The sequence below is a fragment of the Kogia breviceps genome, chromosome 8 (assembly GCF_026419965.1).
Source record: "Kogia breviceps isolate mKogBre1 chromosome 8, mKogBre1 haplotype 1, whole genome shotgun sequence".
Lineage (NCBI taxonomy): Eukaryota > Metazoa > Chordata > Mammalia > Artiodactyla > Physeteridae > Kogia > Kogia breviceps.
The window spans coordinates 92,774,730-92,795,054 of record NC_081317.1 but is presented as its reverse complement, the minus strand read 5'-3'; the positions used below and the strand labels follow the sequence as shown (position 1 = coordinate 92,795,054).

General features: G+C 37.0%; 1 protein-coding gene across 4 annotated transcripts in view; it reads right to left on the bottom strand.

Annotated features, from left to right (window-relative positions):
- Positions 1–266: 266 nt before the first annotated feature.
- Positions 267–20,325, bottom strand: part of TGFBR1 (transforming growth factor beta receptor 1) — a 67,288-nt gene continuing 47,229 nt past the window's right edge. For all 4 annotated transcript variants that reach the window (XM_059071002.2, XM_059071003.2, XM_067039759.1 and 1 more), the window contains 5 exons: positions 18,695–18,862; positions 16,772–16,928; positions 7,039–7,163; positions 5,898–6,028; positions 267–3,015 (listed from right to left, as the gene is read on the bottom strand). In XM_059071002.2, coding sequence (XP_058926985.1) covers positions 2,890–3,015; positions 5,898–6,028; positions 7,039–7,163; positions 16,772–16,928; positions 18,695–18,862 — 707 coding nt within the window. In that variant the 3' untranslated portion in view covers positions 267–2,889. The remainder of the gene's footprint in view (positions 3,016–5,897; positions 6,029–7,038; positions 7,164–16,771; positions 16,929–18,694; positions 18,863–20,325) is intronic.

The window sequence follows — 20,325 nt, the reverse complement described above, 5'->3', positions numbered from 1 at the left end:
AGCCTAACTAGAGGCTCAGCTCTTTAGACCTTACCCTGTCCTATGGAAGATACAACTGGCTACTGCTTCATTGCCACAGCTACCACCTTGCTGCCATCCTACTCTGAGTCAGGGACCAGCAGGAAGGCAGTTTGGGAGAGAGAGCACTGAGATATGAAGAAAGGACCAGGAATGTCTACACCCCACTAGGTCATGCCCAACCCCCATCCCTGTTCCTCTGGGGATACTAACAAAGTGGACGTGGACAGATAGTTTGCCTGAAGGTATATTTTAGCCAAGTTGAAACTTGGAAAGTGAGCATCTGAAGATAGGCAGTATAAACAAAGGTTTGTGTTTTTAAATAATAAAATTAATTCTCAATTTTTTCTGCAGTTATAGCCACAGTAATCATGATCTATAAATCTTTTAAGTTACTTTCGTTTTCTATACTAGCCAATTGGGGTTATCAAACCATCATTAGCCAAAAAAATGGAATTAGCTAGAGTAACATGTAAACCCAATTTAGAACTAAATTCCAACTTTTAAAAAATTCCCTGATTCATCAAAAGTACATTTTATCCATTTAGGCAAGAACAGTAAAATTGTAACTTATTTTTTGACTTAATAAAGAATATCTTCAGCAAAAGTTGATTACCTTATATGAAAGTGAGAAATCATGTATCACAACTTTAAATCAGAGAAGAACTTTTGGTATGTTCTTAAAATTATATAAAAATAGCTTTAGTGATTAACATGCATTGGTCCCCTGGATTTCATAAAGCAGATCTGGTAGGCTTGTAAATGGCCAAAAAAAATTTTTTAAGTACCTGATCATAGAGCTAGAGATTATTAAACAGGAAATATAACACAATTATAAAAAACAAACCTCTCAAACTCACTCATTTGCTTTGATGAAATCATGGTAACTACAAAAAAACCTCAAATTTGGACTCAAAATATTAACCTCTAAACATACTTTCCTCATGACGTTTTTAAACACATGAAATTGACACTAAATTCCTATGTAATATGTCATTCATTCTGAAATTACTTTGGCTTTAAGACCAAATAGTCTTTCAGATTTGTTCTATGTATAAGAGATAAGACATTAACAGAATGCAGTTCAGTCAGCATAAATGGCCACTATCTCTTAACAAAATACTGTACAGGTTATTCTGACCCTTTCATCAGGAAATTGATAGCACTATAAGGTGAACGTCTTGCCTCACAGCTATGATAGGTTCCCCACCCCCACCCTCAGATTAAGATCACAGTGATAAAGAAGGACTTTGAAAACTGTAAAAATCTTGCAGACTTTTTAGCACTGGAAGTAAAACCAGTTATTATAAGCTAGTTTCAACTTAATGTGAGAAGACCATGACAGATTTGCTTTAAACATTTAATTTGACCAAAAACATCTGGTAAATGGAGAACCTCTCCTCAGAATATTCCTTAGCTACCACTTTCCGAAATATCAAGGGTGCACCGAATTCATTCCATAACCATGTGAATTAGGCATTTGCAGTATCTGCACAGAGAAGGAAAGACTGAATTAAAAGCTGCCTTCCTCAAAGTGTAGTGAGACCTCAAAACCACACTAACTCTAACCTTAGGTACAAAGACAGAAAATCCACAGAACGTTGACTCCTACACAACAAATGTGACTCTCTCACACAGTTATCTATTCAAATTATTAACTACCTTTACCTTCCAAGAAAAAGGCCTATTATTTAATATTAACCATATTCTAATTTTAAACGTAGTTCATTTCTTAAAAAAATAACACTGTCTTTGATCAGATAAAGAAAAAAATGGCTTACAGAATGCCACAACTTTTCACAAGCAGCTAGACAAACTTTCCCTTTTAGAAAAATTAGTCTGTATGCTACAGATTTTAAATTATTAAAGTACTATAAGCATCTAGAGTGCCACTTGATTTTTCTAAAATATACTTAGACAACACAATTAAAATGCAAAAGCTTGACGTGAGAATATTCAAACATGACCACGGTAACAATTTACCAATTAATGCCACTTCATTTCTTTAGTGGTTTAAGCACATTTTGGTAGGAAAAAGGCATTTTCAAAATGGAATACCAAATGACATACCAGAAAAACTCTTCCAAAAAACAAAACAAAAAGTCTGGGTTATCCAGGTAAATAAACTTTTGAATTAAAACACTACATGTTTTAACACACAGAGACAGAATTTAAGCAGTTCTACTCATTTCCATTAGAAAGACACAGAGGTGGCACTTACTGGTATAGTACAATCCCATTTTGAAGGCATGTAATGTTCTGAATATGTGAAAGAACAATAATAATATACAAAATACAATTGCATAAATTATGTTCCTCACTACTATATGAGGTCATTTTTAGACTCAAGATAAGAGTTTTATAAGTGTTAGTTTTAAGATCCTGAAAATTATAGAACAGTACATTCAAAGTCTGCATCAAGGAAACTCTTTAGTGGTTCAGAATCCTCTGAGAATGTACTAACCAGGAGTAAATCACTTTCTTTAAAAATAAGAAATGTTTCATATAACTCAGCAATTCAGCTCCTTTACCCTTAAAGATGATCTTCAGCACAGCAGAGTTACCTAAAGTTAAGACCAGCAATCATTTAAAAAAACAAGTTTTGTGTTAATAAAAAATAAAGGTAGACCACACAACATTTTGTTAACTGTCCTGGGAAAGAATCGTTCATAGTGCACAGAAAGGACCCCACATGGCTGTTTCCTGGGTCCAAAGAAATCCTGGGACGTTTTTAATTGACCTTATTACATTGTTGCAAAAGGAAGCAATATCCTTCTGTTCCCTCTCAGTGAGGTAGAACAACTGACCTCCCAAATTAATACCCAGGAGCAGATGTGAAGAAAAAGTAGAGTTCAGGCAAAGCCGCAGAATTTACATTTTGATGCCTTCCTGCTGACTGAGCTGTGATAATGTTTTCTTAATCCGCAGAGCTGTAAGCCTAGCTGCTCCATTGGCATACCAACATTCTCTCATAATTTTAGCCATCACTCTCAAGGCCTACAAGAAAAGACAAGAATGATCATTAACACATGCACCACTTTTCACTGATCTGGATAATAATCTTTACCTGTAAATTTTCTTTTTAAATAACATACATACAAGTATTTCTGTTTCAGCATTACTTGTAATAACGAATGAGTAGAAATGACCTAAATACCCATCAACAGGGTACTGGTGCCAGCAGCTGGAAAGCAGATGGACAAGGGGTGATTTACTTTGCAGACTGAAAAGGCTGAATACTAAAGCAGAGTTGTTCAAGGCAAAGAAGGAACCTGACTCACCATGAAATGCCCCCCAGAACTGAGGAACTAACTGCATCAAGTACCCCTGGGGTGAAGTTCAGGCTAAAAATAGGATCAGCCAAAGGAGCTAGAACCCCAGATAGCTGCCCCCTCCCCACCAACCTCACACAGCTGGGTGACTGCCCCACCCCCACCCCAGCAGAAGTCGAGAGGTTCGTACCTGTGAGAGTAGAACAGAGATTTCTGTCTTGGGAACATGGCGAGGTTCCACACTGACAACACACTGAACGCTAAGACCATAAACTTCCTTCCAAAAACACGGCCACTGACTTTACATACTTCTCCAGGTAAAAGAGTGGAAGAGTCTTTCGCCCAAGAGGAAAAGCCTGAAGAGACTGACATCAGTGGTTCCCCAAGGAAGCAACCCAGTTACATCACGCTCACATCACAGTTGATGATAAGCTCCATTCGTGTGCACAAAGCTTCCCATCAGCTTTCAGTGCCTCTTTTATACGTGAAGAGTATGAGCTTGATCAAACATTTGAGGAAAGTAAAATGCAGAAGTTGACACAAACAAAAAAGCACCGTGGAGAAAGCAGAAGGTGTATAGAAAGAAGACAGTATCAACAATCTATCATTAATATCCTCAAAGAAATAAAAGAAAACACTGATATTGGACTTATCGATAATTTTTTGTTTGGTTTTAGAAAAACTTTACAGAACTAGAAGATAAACCTGAATAATAATAATAATAATAAACTCAAAAGATAAAAGCTGATACATCTCCCAGAAAGTTGAGAAAAAAACCCCAAAGAGATGGATAATAGGAAAAAGATAAAATTAGAATGCCTGTTCAGGACACCTACATTCATAACCAGAGTTGAACAAAAAGAACAGAGGAAAATGGAAATGAACACATCAAGGAAATACTTGAGGAAAATTCCCTAGAAATGAACATTTGTTTCCAGATAAAAATGACCAAGGGCCCAGCCCATACATAAATTCATCCAACAAACTGAGTGCCTATAATCTACCAGATAACCATCCTAGGTGTCAAGGAACTAACAGCAGTGAACTAACAGACAAAATTTCTGCTCTCATAAAGCTGATATTCTAGAAGGCTAAAGCATATAATTAATAAATAAGCAAAATACATGGACTGTCAATGCTAAGTGCTAAGGAGAAACATCGTTTAGAGAAGGAGATAAAATATGCCAGGGAAGGAAGGTGCTATTTTAAATAGGTTGAGAGGTAATGTCTCACTGACAAGGTAACATCTGAGCAGAGAGCTGAAAGGGGGGGGAAAATGAGCAAACCAAGAAACAGGAAGATGTGGGATCCAGGAAGGAGGATTCACTATAAAAGAAGCAAAGGGAATCATGGATGAAAGGTGAGGGATATCCCAAGATGAAAGCTGGCCAAGAGAACAACCAGTCCAGACTGGAAAAAGAGGGTTCTGAAGACGCTTCTGGAGATATCCTATCAGTTTCAAATTCTTGATGTGTTTCAGCTATTGAGAGGAGATTTGTAAAACCCTAGAAAAGTGAAAGATTGAGTTAGTGGTAAGTACATAGAAAACTAGCCAAATGGAGAAAAAAACAAAAATGCCAGTGATGGCATTAATTCAGCATGCTGTGACAGTAAGTGCAAATTGCATGTGCATTTTTAATGTTAACTGCTAACTTTCCTTCATGCTTAAAAAGCCATCTGTTTAATACTAATCTGCTCTAATCACTGAATGAGTGCATGAGTAATTCCAATTTGTAAATGCTTTGTAGTATCAAGATCAAATTTTTAAAAGAGAAGATCTAGCCCAATTCTATTTGTTAAAACATGCAGATTCTGTGAGCACACAATATATTTTATCTGGGCCTGGATACTTGATTTGGTAGGAGGTAGCCAAGGAACTCTCTTGATGTCAAAGGTGTCTACTGAGGCCTACATTATTTTAAGATGTAAAATCAACTACTTAAGTAATCAGCTTTTTATTCTTCCTAAACTACAAAACATCAAATCTGGAGGGAAATACTTTGTTTCACCAGTACAACTACAAAAATATTTCTAAAACTTTTTGTAAGAGCTGGGATTGAAAAGCTCAGACACTGCTGGAAAGCACTTCCTCCAAATTCCTGGTGAATAGTCATATGGGCAATGAGATGAATAAAATGTAAAATCATCTGAACCATCTTCATAATCATCCAAATCCCTCATTTTACAAAAAGGCATATTAAGGTCCAGAGAACAGAAGTGGTTTGCCCAAAGTCAGATTCTGAAATGGTAGCCAGGATGATCTAGAATACAGGCCTCTTAATTCTATCCAGCACTCATCCCACTATCCTGGGCTGCCCTGATTGAAGGAAAGCTTTAATTAAAAATGTAGGAGCCTTGTTTCATTGGCAGGTCTAAACACTGTTCTGATACACTAATGGCCACTGAATGTTCCACAGCCCTTTCAATGTACTTAAAATTGAACATGAAAAACAAATTATTCTGTTTTTACTCACTGGTTTAACAGCCATGAAAAATAAAGGAATGGGAATTCTTAATGTCTGTTTTCCTTAAAGAAAAGTAGCAAATTTCCACTTACTAACCAGAAGCAGTTTAGAGAACTGTGTAGTATCCAAAATAAATACTCACTTCACAGCTCTGCCATCTGTTTGGAATATTTGGCCTTAACTTCTGTTCACAAACAACTTTTCTCATTTCTTCAACTGATGGATCAGAAGGTACAAGATCATAATAAGGCAGCTGGTAATCTTCATGAATTCCTACATTGGTAGAGAAAAAAAATCTTTTTTGAAGGATTTACTCAGATAATGTCAGAGCATTCTTTGACCAGACAGAAAAGGAACAGCTGAGAGTCCTGTTACAGTGTCCCATTACTAAATCAGGTAATTGTAACACAGCTTACAGACTGCAGTCTCTCATCCACATCTGCATCAACAACCCACCTCCCTGAGTCAGTACTGAGCCCACACCTTGAAACTAAGTATCGCCATGGGATCAGCAAAGGCTATTTTAATGATGGTTAACTATGAGCTGTGATGACCAGATTGACATTTTCTCCCAGAACCCTAATGCCCAAGAAATGAAACCTTTTATTCTACAAGTGCACAGCCTCTCAGTTGGTACGGGGATATACGTTCTATCACTAAGGTGTGAATCTTATAAGGCAAGCCTGAGGTGCAAGTCCCTTCCTCTACTTGCATCTGTCAATAACCTGTCCTATTTGCTACTCCACCCCTCACTGCCTCAAAAACCTAAGGCACTAGTCTCAGGTGGGCCTGGTCCTCAAGGATAAGAGACTATTTCTCAAGTAAACATTGAAAGTGCTCAGTGTAACACAGACTTACTTAAAAAAAGTAATGCAACTCAGTATATGTATTCTGTATATGTAATTTCCAGCTCTCAAGATTGAGAAAATAACCACAGTCTCAGGGGGAAAAAGTCAGTCTGACTCAGGTACATGCTAGAAATAGCTTCCTGGGTGGCCTCTCAAGTAGTCATCCATTCTAAATATCTATATTCCAAGATAACAAAGGGTTGGTTTCTGTTGCTTCCCAAAATTCAAGTGGAAATAGAAAAAGACTACACTGGAATAAAGCTGTATATTAGGATAAAACTATACACTAGGATAAAGCTTGTCATGTCATTCATCTCTTTCATTTTTTTCTGGCACTCTCAGTGATCACCGGGTAAACAATTTCATTCAATAAAAAAGGCAATTCTTGAACAACGTGTTCATGACAAAATGTTGGGGGAGGGGAGAGAGATTTACCACCAATGGAACATCGTCGAGCTATTTCCCAGAATACTAGTCCCATTGCATAGATGTCAGCACGTTTGAAGGATTCGAAGTGTTTCATATTTATGGAATCATCTAGAACTTCAGGGGCCATGTACCTAAAAAAGAAGTCAGCATTTTTATGTAATAGTGACATTACTTTTAACCTGTTTCATAAACTTTCTTTTACTCCTGGGTGGGGAGGTGGGGGGAGGGTCAATATTAATTTTGACCTTTTCCCCCTTTCACTATGCTTCTGCTGTTTTTTAAACTTAAAAAAAAATTTTTAAATTGAAGTATAGTTGATTTACAATATTGTGTTAATCACTTTTCTATACAGCAGAAATTCAATTATGCATATATATATTATTTAAATATTCTTTCCCATTATGGTTTATCATAGGATACTGCATATAGTTCTCTGTTCTATACAGTAGGACGTTGTTTATCCATTCCACATATAATAGCTTACACCTGCTCACCCCAACCTCCTGCTCCATCCTTCTCCCAACCCCCTCCCCCTTGGCAACCACAAGTCTGTTCTTTGTCCCTGAATCTTTCTGTTTTGTAGATAGGATTATTTGTGTCATATTTTAGATTCCACATATAAGTGATATCATATGTGTCTTTCTCTTTCTGACTTGCTTCACTTAGTATGATAATCTCTAGTTGCATCCATGTTGCTGCATATGGCATTATTTTGTTCTTTTTCATGGCTGAGCAGTATTCAATTGTATCTATGTACCACATCTTCATTATCCATTCATCTGTCAGTGGCCATTTTAGGTTGTTTCCATGTTTTGGCTATTGTAAATAGTGCTGGTATGAACACAGGGGTGCATGTATCTTTTTGGATTACAGTTTTTTCTGGACATATGCCCAGCAGTGGGATTGCTGGATCATATGATAACTCTGTTTTTAGTTTTCTCCATAGTGGCTATACCAACTTACATTATTCCCACCAACAGTGGAGGGTTCCATTTTCTCCACATCCTCTCCAGCATTTTTTATTTGTAGAGTTTTTAATGGTGGCCATTCAGACCAGTGTGAGGTAGTACCTCACTGTAGTTTTGATTTGCATTTCTCTAATAATTAGCGAAATTGAGCATCTTTTCATGTGCCTATTGGCCATTTGTATTTCTGCCCTGGAGAAACGCCCATTTAGGTCTTCTGCCCATTTTTCGATTGGGTTGTTTTGTTGTTGTTGTTGAGTTGTATGAGCTGTTTGTATATTTTGGAAATTAAGCCCTTGTCAGTCGTATCGTTTGCAAATATTTTCTCCCATTCTGTAGCCTGTCTTTTCATTTTCTTAAATGGTTCCTTTCCTGTGCAAAAGCCTGGAAGTTTGACTAGGTCCCATTTGTTTGTTTTTATTTGTACTGCCTTGGGAGACTGACCTAAGAAAACACTGGTGTGATTTATGTCAGAGAATGTTTTGCCTGTGATCTCTTCAAGGAGTTTTTGGTGTCATGTCTTATGTTTAAGTCTTTAAGCCACTTTGAACTTATTTTTGTGTATGGTAGGAGGGGGTGTTCTAACTTCATCGATTTACATGCAGCTGTCCAACTTTTCCAACACCACTTGCTGAAGGAGAGTCTTTTTCCTATTGTATATTATTGTCTCCTTTGTCAAAGATTAATTGACTGTAGTGGTGTGGGTTTATCTCTGGGCTCTCTATTCGGTTCCATTAATCCGTATATCTGTTTTTGTGCCAATACCATGCTGTTTTGATTACTGTAGCTTTGTAGTATTGTCTGAAGTCTGGGAGGGTTATGCTTCCTGCTTTGTTCTTTTTCTTCAGGATTGCTTTGACAATTCTGGGTCTTTTATGGTTCCATATAAATTTTAGGATTATTCTAGTTCTGTGAAAAACGTCATGAGTAATTTGGAAGGGATTGCATTAAACCTGTAGATTGCTTTGGGTAGTATGGTCATTTTAACAATATTCTTCCAATCCAAGTACATGGGATATCTTTCCATTTCTTTGAATCATCTTCAGTTTCCTTTATTAATGTTTTAGAGTTCTCAAGTCTTTCACCTCCTTGGGCAGGTTTATTCCTAAGTATTTTATTTTTGAGGGTGCAATTTTGAAAGGTTTTTTTTTTTTTTTAACATTCCCTTCCTCATGTTTCATTGTTAGTGTAAAGAAATGCAGCCGGTTTCTGTATGTTAATCTTGTATCCTGCTACTTTGATGAATTCATTTATCAGTTCTAGTAATCTCTGTGTGGAATCTTTAGGGTTTTCTATATATAGAATCATGTTATCTGCATATAATGCCAACTTTACCTCTTCCCTTCCAATATGGATACCTTTAATTTCTTTTTCTTGTCTGATTGCTGTGGCTAGGACTACCAATACCATGTTGAATAGAAGAGATGAGGGTAGACATCCTTGTCTTGTTCCAGAATTTAGTGGGAAGGCTTTCAGCTTTTCGCCACTGAGTATTATATTGGCTGTGGGTTTGTCATAAATAGCTTTTGTTATGTTGAGATATGTTCCCTCTGTACCCACATTGGTAAGTTTTTTTTTTTTTACCATGAATGGAATTTTGTCAAATGCTTTTTCTGCATCTGTTGAGACAGTCATGCAGTTTTTGTCTTTTCTTTTGTTCATGTGGTGTATCACATTGATTTGTGAATGTTGAACCATCCTTGTGAACTTGCAATGAATCCCACTTGGTCATGGTGTATGATCTTTTTTGTGTGTTTTTGGATTCAGTTTGCTAATATTTTGTTGAGAATTTTTGCATCTATATTCATCAACGATATTGGCCTGTAATTTTCTTTTTTGCTGGTGTGTTTGTCTGGTTTTTGTATCAGGGTGATGGTGGCTTCATAGAATGTCTTTGCGAGTGTTCTCTCCTCTTCAATTTTTGGAAGAGTTAGAAGGATCGATGTAAGTTCTTCTTTGTACAGTAGAATTCACATGTGGAGCCATTTAGTCCTGGACTTTCGTTTGTAGGGAGTTTTAAAATTACAGATTGTTTCACCTCTAATGATCAGTCTGTTCAAATTATCTATTTATTTATTGGAATGTAACTGCTTTACAATGTTGTGTTAGTTTCTGCTCTACAACAAAGTGAATCAGCTGTATGTATCTATTTCTTTTTGATTCAATTTTGGTGGGCTGTATGTTTCTAGAAACTTGTCCATTTCTTCTAGGTTGTCAAATTTGTTGGCATATAATTGTTCACAGTATTCCCTTTTGGTATTTTGTATTTCTGCAGTATCAGTTGTTATGTCTCCTTTTTCATGTACTTTATTTGGATTCTCTTTTCTTCTTGGTGAGCCTGGCCAGAGGTTTGTCAATTTTGATTATCCTTTCAAAGAACCAGCTCTTGGTTGTATTGATTTTTTTCTGTTTTTTAAAAAATCTCTACTTTATTTAAAATCTCTATTTTATTTTTCCCTCTGACCTTTATTACTTCCTTCCTTCTGCTGACTTTCAGGTTTTGTTTGTTCTCCTTTATTCTAATTCTTTTAAGTAGTAGGTTAGGATGTTTGAGATTTTTCTTGTTTTTTGAGCAAGGTCTGTATTGCTACGAACTTCTAAGAACTGCTTTTGCTGCATCCCATAGATTTTGTATGGTTGTGTTTTCATTGTCATCTGTCTCAAGGTATTTTTAAAAATATTTTATTTATTCATTTTATTTATTTTGGCTGCACTGGGTCTCAGCTGTGGCACACAGGATCTTTAGTTGTGGCATGCAGACTTCTTACTTGTGGCATGTGGACTTAGTTGCGGCTTGCGGACTTCTTAGTTATAGCATGCAGACTTCTTAGTTGCAACATGCATGTGGGATCTAGTTTCCTGGCCAGGGATTGAACCCAGACCCCCTGCATTGGGAGTGCAGAGCCTTACCCATTGGACCACCAGGACGAAGTCCCTCAAGGTACTTTTAAATTTCCTCTCTGATTTCATCATTGACCCATTGGTTTTTTAGTAGCATGCTGTTGAGTCTCCATGTAATTTTTTTTTCTCATTTCTTTTCTGTGGTTGATTTCTGGTTTCATGCAGTTGTGGTCAGAAAAGATGTTTGAGATAATTTCTATACTCTTAAATTTGTTGAGGCTTGTTTTATGCCCTAGTAATGTGATCAATCCTAGAGAATGTTCCATGTGCACTTGAAAATGTTTATTCTGGGTTTTTTGTTTTTAATGTAATGTCCTGAAAATGTCAGTTAAGCCTAACTGTTCTGTTGTGTCATTTAGGATCTCTGTTGCCTTACTGAGTTTCTGTCTAGAAGATATGTCCATTGATGTGAATGGGGTGTTAAAGTCTCCTACTACTATTGTATTCCTATCAATTTCTCCCTTTATGTCTGTTAGTATTTATGTATTTAGGTACTCCTATATTATTAGGTGCATATATGTTGACAAGTATAAAATCCTCTTCCTGTATTGATCCTTTTATCATTATAGTGTCCTTCTCTATCTTTCTTTATGGCCTTTGTTTGAAAGTCTATTTTGTCTGATATGAGTATTGCATCCTCCCCTTTCTTTTCATTTCCATTTGCATGAAATCTTTTTCCATCCCCTCACTTTCAATCTATGTGTGTCCTTTGCCCTAAAGTGGGTCTCTTGTAGGCAGCATATTGTAGGCTCGTTATTTTCTATCAAATCTGCCACTCTTTTTTTCTATTAAAAAAATTTATTTTATTCAAGTATTGTTGATTTACAATGTTGTGTTAATTTCTACTGTACAGCAAAGTGATTCAGATATACATATATATATATATATATATTCCTTTTCATATTCTTTTCCATTATGGTTTACCACAGGATATTGAGAGATCTCTTTTTTTGAGAGAGAGTATATTTTTATTCTTATTTTTTAATTTAATTTTTTACTTTATACTTGGGTATAGTTGATTTACAATGTTGTGTTAGTTTCAGGTGTACAGCAAAGTGGTTCAGTTAATATATATACATATATCCATTCTTTTTCATATTCTTTACCCATATAGGTTATCACAGAGTACTGAGTAGAGTTCCTTATGCTACACAGTACGTTCTTATTATCTGTTTTATATATAGTATTGTGTATATGTTAATCCCAACCTCCTGATGTATCACTCCCCCACTACCTTTCCCCTTTAGTAACCAAAAATTTATTTTCTAAGTCTGTGAGTCTGTTCCTACTTTGTAAATAAGTTCATTTGTATCATTTTTAAAATTGCACATGTAAGTGTTATCATATGGTATTTGTCTTTTTCTGTCTTACTTCATTTAGTATGATAATCTATCTCTAGGTCCATCCATGTTGCTGCAAATGAAATTATTTCATTCTTTTTAATGGCTAAGTAATGGTCCATTGTGTGTATGTATATATATATATATATATATATATGTATATATATATATATATATATATATATACACACATATATGTGTGTGTATACATACACACACACACCCCCCATCTTCTTTACCCATTCTTCTGTCAATGGACATTTAGACTGCTTCCATGTCTTGGCTTTTTTTTTTGTGTGGTACGCGGGCCTCTCACTGTTGTGGCCTCTCCCGTTGCGGAGCACTGGCTCCGGACGCGCAGGCTCAGCGGCCATGGCTCACGGGTCCAGCCGCTCCGCAGCATGTGGGATCTCCCCGGACCGGGGCATGAACCCGTGTCCCCTGCATCGGCAGGTGGATTCTCAACCACTGCGCCACCAGGGAAGCCCTCTTGGCTATTTTAAATAGTGCTGCAATGAACACTGGGATGCATGTATCTTTTTGAATCATGGTTTTCTTGGATATATGCCCAGGAGTGAGACTGCTGGATGATATAGTAGTTCTATTTTTCATTTTTTAGGGAACCTCCATACTGTTCTCCATGGTGGTTGTCCAATTTACATTCCCACCAACAGTGTAGCAGGGATCCCTTTTCTCCACATCCTCTCCAGCATGTATGGTTTGTAGAGTTTTTTGATGATGGCCATTCTGACTGGTGTGAGGTGGTACCCCATTGTAGTTTTGATTTGCTTTTCTCTAATAATTAGCTGAGCATCTTTTCATGTGCCTCTTTGCCATCTGTATGTCTTCTCTGGAGAAATATCAATTTAGGTCTTCTGCCCATTTTTTGATTGGGTTCCTTCTTTTTTTGATAGTGAGCCATATGAGCTGTTTGTAAATTTTAGAGACTAAGCCCTTGTCCATTGCATAGTTTGCAAATATTTTCTCCCATTCTGTGGTTGTTTTTTCATTTTGTTTATGGTTTCCTTTGCTGTGCAGAAGCTTACCACTCTGTGTCTTTTGATTGGAGCATTTAGTCCATTGGTATTTAAGTAGCTATTGATAGATATTGCCATTTTGGCCTTGTTTTCCCGTTGCTTTTCTATATCTTCTTTGTCCTTTTCTATTATTTTTCCTTTTGTGGTTTGATGATTTTCTTGTATTACACTTACGTTCTCTTATTTTTGTTTTTGTCAATCTACTGTATGTTTTTGATTTGTGGTTACTCTGTTTCTCAAATATGTTAACCCCGTTCTATATCTACTTGCCTTAGACTGGTAGTCATACAGGCTCAAACACATCTAGGAAATGAAAAAAAAAAAAAAAATCTACGTTTTCTTACCCTCCTTCCCCACATTGTATGATTTTGATGTCCTCTTTTACATCTCCATGTTCATCCTTTTGCTGTTCATTGTGGTTACCATCACTTTCACAGAATTTTTTTTTTAACCTGTGTGTGTACTGGCTCATTTAGGTAATTTGCTTTCCATTTGTGATTTTCTCTTCCCTATAGACTGTTACTCCTTTTCTATTTAGAGAAGACCTTTCAATATTTCTTTTAGGATAGCTTTAGTACTGCTGTATTCTTTTAGTTTTTTGCTTAATGATAATCTTGCTGGGTAGAGTATCCTAGGTTGCAGATTCTTCCCTTTCAGGACTTTGAATATATCTTGCCACTCCCTTCTGGCCTACACCATTTCTGTAGAGAAATCAGCTGATAACTTTATGGGGGATCCCGTGTAATTAACTCTTTGTTTTTTCTCTTGCTGCCTTTAGAATGCTCTTTCACTTTTGCCATTTTTATTATAATAGGTCATTGTGTAGATCTGTTTGAGTTCACCTTGTTTGGGACCCTCTGTGCTTCCTATACCTGGATATCTGTTTCCTTCCTTAGGTTTGGGAAGTTTTCAGTCATAATTTCTTCAAATACATTTTTGATCCCCTTTTATCTTTCTTCCCCTTCTGGAATCCCTATTATGCATAGGTTGGCATGCTTTATATTATCCCATAGGTCTCTTTTTTTCGTTTGTCTGTCTGCCATCCTGACTGGGTGATTTCCATATTCTATCTTCCAGGTCACTTACTTGTTCTTCTCAATTATTTATTCTGCTATTCATTGCCTTTACTTCAGTTTTTCTCTCAGCAAGTGAGTTTTCTAATTTTTCTTGGTTCCTCTTTATGGTTTCTAGCTCCTTTTTTTTTTTTTTTTTTTTTGTGGTACGCGGGCCTCTCACTGTTGTGGCCTCTCCCATTGCGGAGCACAGGCTCCGGACGCGCAGGCCCAGCGGCCATGGCTCACGGGCCCAGCTGCTCCGTGGCATGTGGGATCTTCCCGGACCGGGGCACGAACCCGTGTTCCCTGCATCGGCAGGCGGATTCTCAACCACTGCGCCAACAGGGAAGCCCCTCTAGCTCCTTTTTATAGTACTCTGCATTTCTGTTGATAGCCTTTCTTAATTCCTTCAGTATTTTCACTATTTCCTTTTTGAAATCAAGTGTCCCCTAGACCAAAGAGGTCTGTTTCATTGTTTGTTCTCTCCAGGGAATTCTAATGGTCTTTTAACTGGGAGTGGTTCCTCTGTTTCTTCACTTTACTTGTATTTCTCTTATTCTGTGAGTTTAAGAGAAACAGTTATCTATGGTGGTCTTGGAAAACTGTTTATATATGGGGGTGTCCCTGTGTACCTTGTGTGGGTTTAATACTTTTGGTGCAAGGGCTGTTTTTAGTATGGATGCCTGACACCTCTTTCATCAGCATGTGCTGGCAGTTATCCCCTTGATAGAGGGTGTGCAGATGCAGCAGCTGATGCCTGGTCCTGGGGTTCTTGGTGGTGGTGGCAGCTCACATGTACCCCCAGAGCACGTGAGGGGAGCAGAGGCAGCTCATGATCACTCCCGGGGTGGGGGTGGGGTGTGTATTGTGACTGCTCCAGAGTTTGTGTAGGCTACGTCCTGCTGCCTGAGAGCTCATGCCAGGAAAAAGGCTATATAATGGCAGGTCCCAACCCTCCCCTCATGCACTGCCCACACAATGGCACCTGGCCTCTAAGGCAGCCAAGGCTTCCTCTGTGTATAACCTCAGATGCAGTCAGTTGCACCAGCCTCCAGCCCCTTCAGACTGTTTCTACACAGCCCACCCCTGTCCTCTCCCTGGGTCTGATCTCTGAAGCTCAACCTTCCACACATAACTGAGATCATATTAGACTCAAGAAAAATATTAAATATCCCAACTGGTTTGCAAATTAATGATGTCAACCAAATCCCATTAAAAGCTGAAACAGCAATTTTATGCCATCTGCCTTATGATCTAAGTTTCCAATGACCCACATGTAATAACTGACTATCCTAGGTGTCCTAATGTACACCACCTACTTGGCTATGTACTATGTACTATATTTTAATCTAGAAGTCTTCTCACTAATACAGGATAAAAGGAAAAACACATACTCCAAGGAACAAAATAATAGACAAAAATGAATGCCAATTCTCCTATTGATACCACCTTGCATGGTTCTGAGGTTTCAAAAATCCTAAGACTCACAAAGACCTGCAGCAACCACTGCCTAGAACACTGAGTCAAGAGATCTGAGAGTCCCTGTTGAATCCATAAATCACAAATACGACTGACATAGAATAAAGTTTGGCTCTATTCAAGTCCAAGGTAGCAGTTTGAAGATATGTGGTGGCAAATGCTGTGATACACAGAGCAAAAAGCCTTTTGAGTCAGAAATGCCCAGGTTCAAATCTCAGCTCTTCAGCTTACCATCCATGAGGCTGGATGGCCACATGACCTAACCTCCACAAGGCAGTTTCCTCATCTCTGAATTGAGGGTAGTGATACCTACCTAATTAGGTCCTTTGAGTACTCAGACGCAACAGATATTTATTGAGGACTAACTATGTATTAGGCACTGTGATGGATGCTGGGAATACAAGGTTGCTCTCAAGCAGTTTATGATCCAATGGAATATACAGACAAATAAATGGACAGTTATAATGTGCTAAGTGCCTCAATGGGCCAAGTTTAGCATGCAGTGAGGGCCCTTGCCAAGGACACCTAACAGTCCAGAAAAGGATTTCTATGAGAAAGGAAGACTAACTAACAAGTTAGGGAAATAAAAGCAGAAAGTATGTTCTAGGATACAGCACATGGGAAAGTCTGAAGAGAGAAAGGCATGTTTTCAGGAAATAAAAATAAGAAAACAGTTGGGCTACCTACAGCACAACAGCTGAAGAGAGCAATAAATGATATACATAAAAGACCCATTAAAATGATTGGCACATAGTAGGTACCCCATAAACATTAGCTACTATTACGAAACTAATATAACTAATGGTAATATTTTCTGGAAAGGCCACCTTTCATCAGCAGTTACCTTTTTAAGTCAGGTAACCTTGGTTTCAGAGCAGGCAAGACCATGAGATCTTCTAATAATGAGAAGGAAAAGAAGTCAATTTCAGAACATATTAATCACTGTGTAGCCATAAGTATACCTTTTTGTTCCCACTCTGTGGTTTGGAGCAATATCAATTGTATCTGTGGCCGAATCATGTCTTACTGCCAGTCCCAAGTCTGCAATACAGCAAGTTCCATTCTTCTTTACCAAGATATTTTTTGATTTCAAATCCCTATGAGCAATGGCTGGTTTTCCTAAAGAAAGAAAAAAATTAAACATGGTTGCTTAAAGGGTAATACCAATCACAAATCTCACCTTTAGGTTCAAAAGCTTCTCCCATCCCAGTGTCGAAGCATTTCAACCCCCATCACCGCAATACCTGGGCCATTACTAAACCACCTTAAGTGAATCATTACACAAAAAGTTGCTGAAATTACATTTCTTCAAAGAAAATAGATGATGCTCAAAAAATATAAGTCTAATACTCAAAGACTGGGGGTTAAAGATACTACTTTGTTGATACCCTATGAATTTTTTACAGGAATCCTAGTCACTGATATTCGAATTCAAGAACCAAGAATCTCAATCACTTCCTTTGTCTATCAACTGGAATATACTTATTAAATGTATAATACCTTAATACTAACCACTAGAAAAAGTACTATGCAGGTACTATGTATTTTAATCTAGAAGTATTCTCACTAAAACAGGAAAAAAAATACAATTTAAAAAATAATTTAAAAATAATTAAAATTTAAAAATAATAATTACAATGTGGAAAACTTGGAACCCTCAGAGACTGCTGATGGAAATGTAAAATAGTACAGGCACTTGGAAAAAAAAGTCTGGCAGTTTCACAAATCTTTAGAGTAACTATATGATCCAGTGATTCGACTCCCAGGTATATATCCAAGAGAACTGGAAACATGTCCACACAGAAACTTGTACAACAATGTTCATAACAGCCCAAAGTGGAAACAACCCAAATGTCCATCACTGATGAATGGATACCCAAAATGTGGTATATCCATACAATGAAATATTACTCAGCCATAAAAAAGAATGAATTTCTGATAAATGCTGCAACATGGATGAACCTTGAAAATATACTAAGAGAAAGAAGCCAGTCACAAAAGATCACATATTGTATGATTCCATTTATATGCTAAGTCCAGAATAAGCAAATCTATAGAGACGGAAAGTATATTAGAGGTTGCCTAAGGCTAAAGAGTTTTGGGGGGAAATGGGGAATGACTGCTAAGAACTACAGGGTTCTTTTAAGATGATGAAAATGTTCTAAAACTGATTGTGGTGACAGCTGTACAACTCTGTGAATATACTAAAAACCACTGAATTGTATACCAAATGGGTAAATTATAACTCAATAAAGCTATTATAATCAACAATAACAAAATTTACAAAGATGGGGCTGGCTGAGATAGTAAAACAGCATGTGTGTTGTAAAGTTGGGAGTGGGGGAGTCGTCAGGTAGCAAGTGGATAATCATTAGAACAGAGAATATATTGGCATCTGATATCTTATATGGCACAAAAATCAAAGCATAAAAATTTCATAACAAACTTAGTATTCAGTTTTTCAACTGTAAAACTGTCTCATGCAGTCTCTTTATCCTAGGGTCAAATATAATTATTAGATAGCCAGATAGCCAGATAACATTTATGTAGCATGTTGATGTTTACAAAGCTTTTTCACATTTCATATGGTACTGCACATATACTAAATTCCCAAATCAAGATCCTCAAAAATCACAAGAAAGACTAAACGCTACTACTTTTAAGAACTTAAAAAATATCAGTATTGTTACAATGACTGGAGAATCTCTGAACAAATTCCCAGATTCATAACTCCACCTTAGATTTTCAACAGAAAGGTAAAATATTCTCATCTAAAAACTCATTTTAAATATCTCCAATTAAGCTGACTTCTTGCAAAAATTTTCTGAACAGACATTAGATCCATGGCAATTTAAAGCTTAAATAACAGGATTGCTTTGAGTTACCTTGGGTACCAACTATCTCCATGTGAAGATGGGCAAGTCCACTTGCTGTGGACAGAGCGAGTTTTATCATTCCTTCCACAGTAACTGTGTATCTGTTCAAGTAATCAAAAAGGGATCCATGCTCATGATAATCTGACACCAACCAGAGCTGAGTCCATGTACCATTGTCTGCCAAGTAGAATAACAATATTTCAGATGGGCTGTAGAACATTTATGATTTATTCAAAAGTTATCACTTTACTCTCAATCCTGAATCACACAACTGCAATATATTGGTACCTTAAATTTGTATATATTTCTTTCATATTTTCTTGTATTTCAGTTTTCTTACATTTTCATGTATGTATCCTTTAGATCCTTAAAGTAAGCCCCTTAATCTTGATAAGGCAAGGATAATTAATCCCATTCAAAAGAGATGGAATCATAGTTCAAAAATGGTGATGTTGAGTCCACACAGATGGTAGCAGGGCTGGGATAATGCTTCGAGGAATGCCTGGTTCAGGTTAGGTGCTCAATGATTGCTTCTGGAAGCGGGGAGGGAAACGAGGGAGGGAAGAAGATGAGAAGTACCTGGAACCTAGTGTGGCTTAGTGGGAATGGAATATTATTGGACAACTGAAAGGGAGCTTAAATGAGAAATGCAAGCTTTAATGACAGACTGTGTATACTGTTCACAAAGAAGCCAGAAAAGATTACAATTCCAAGGTTTATATAAAAATAGTGGTATCACTGACACATGGGGAAGCTGAGACAGGAGCTAAAAATATCACAAGAAAAGGCTAGGACTGAATCCAGTTTTACACAAGGCGATTTTGAACCTCAACAAGTAGGAATATGTTTTCTTCCAAAAGGTCATTTGTAAGCCAGTACATGAATTGGAAATGTATGTTCCCATGAGAATCATGGTAAAGGTTCTGGCTGGGCTTCTAGGCTAGGCTGGTCCACAAAGGCCAGTTTAACCTAGGAGTAGCTGGAAAATCATATATTTCACAAAATCATGAAAGCAAAAAAAGTATTACAACAATACTAGGAGGCAGGACAATTCATTAAAAGATGCACACTTGGAGTCATTCTGACCTGGGTTGGAATCAGGGCCTGGCTGTCACTGACTACATGACTTCAGACAAGTTTCTTAACCAATGAGCCTTTGTTCCTTCTTTTACACAACAAGAATACCTTACTTTGCAAGACTACTAAGAAGATTTTTTAAATAGGATAATAGATTTTTAAAAAGCATTTAGTACAATGCATGGCACATAAGAACTTCCCCATTAGTTGTAAAACAAAAGAAAAAACTCAGATTGACATAAACTAATTTCTATATTTTGAAGGTTGTTAATTGAAAGAAAGCAATTCTGATTAGAAAAGATTAAGGAATGAAATAGGAATGAAATGTTTTCAGAAGATTCTGGAGGAGATTTCTGGGTATTTTCAAAAGGATTTAGATATTCATGATACTAGTTCTTTATCAACTTGTTTCTTCATAAACTTTGTAAACTGATTCTGTTCAAACTTATACCTTTCCTTGATACAGGTACATCACTAGCCTTATCTGCATGCTTATTAACCATACCTGAATTCTGAAAGGCTCACAAATACAAGAAATAAATAGGAACACAGCAAGATGGAAG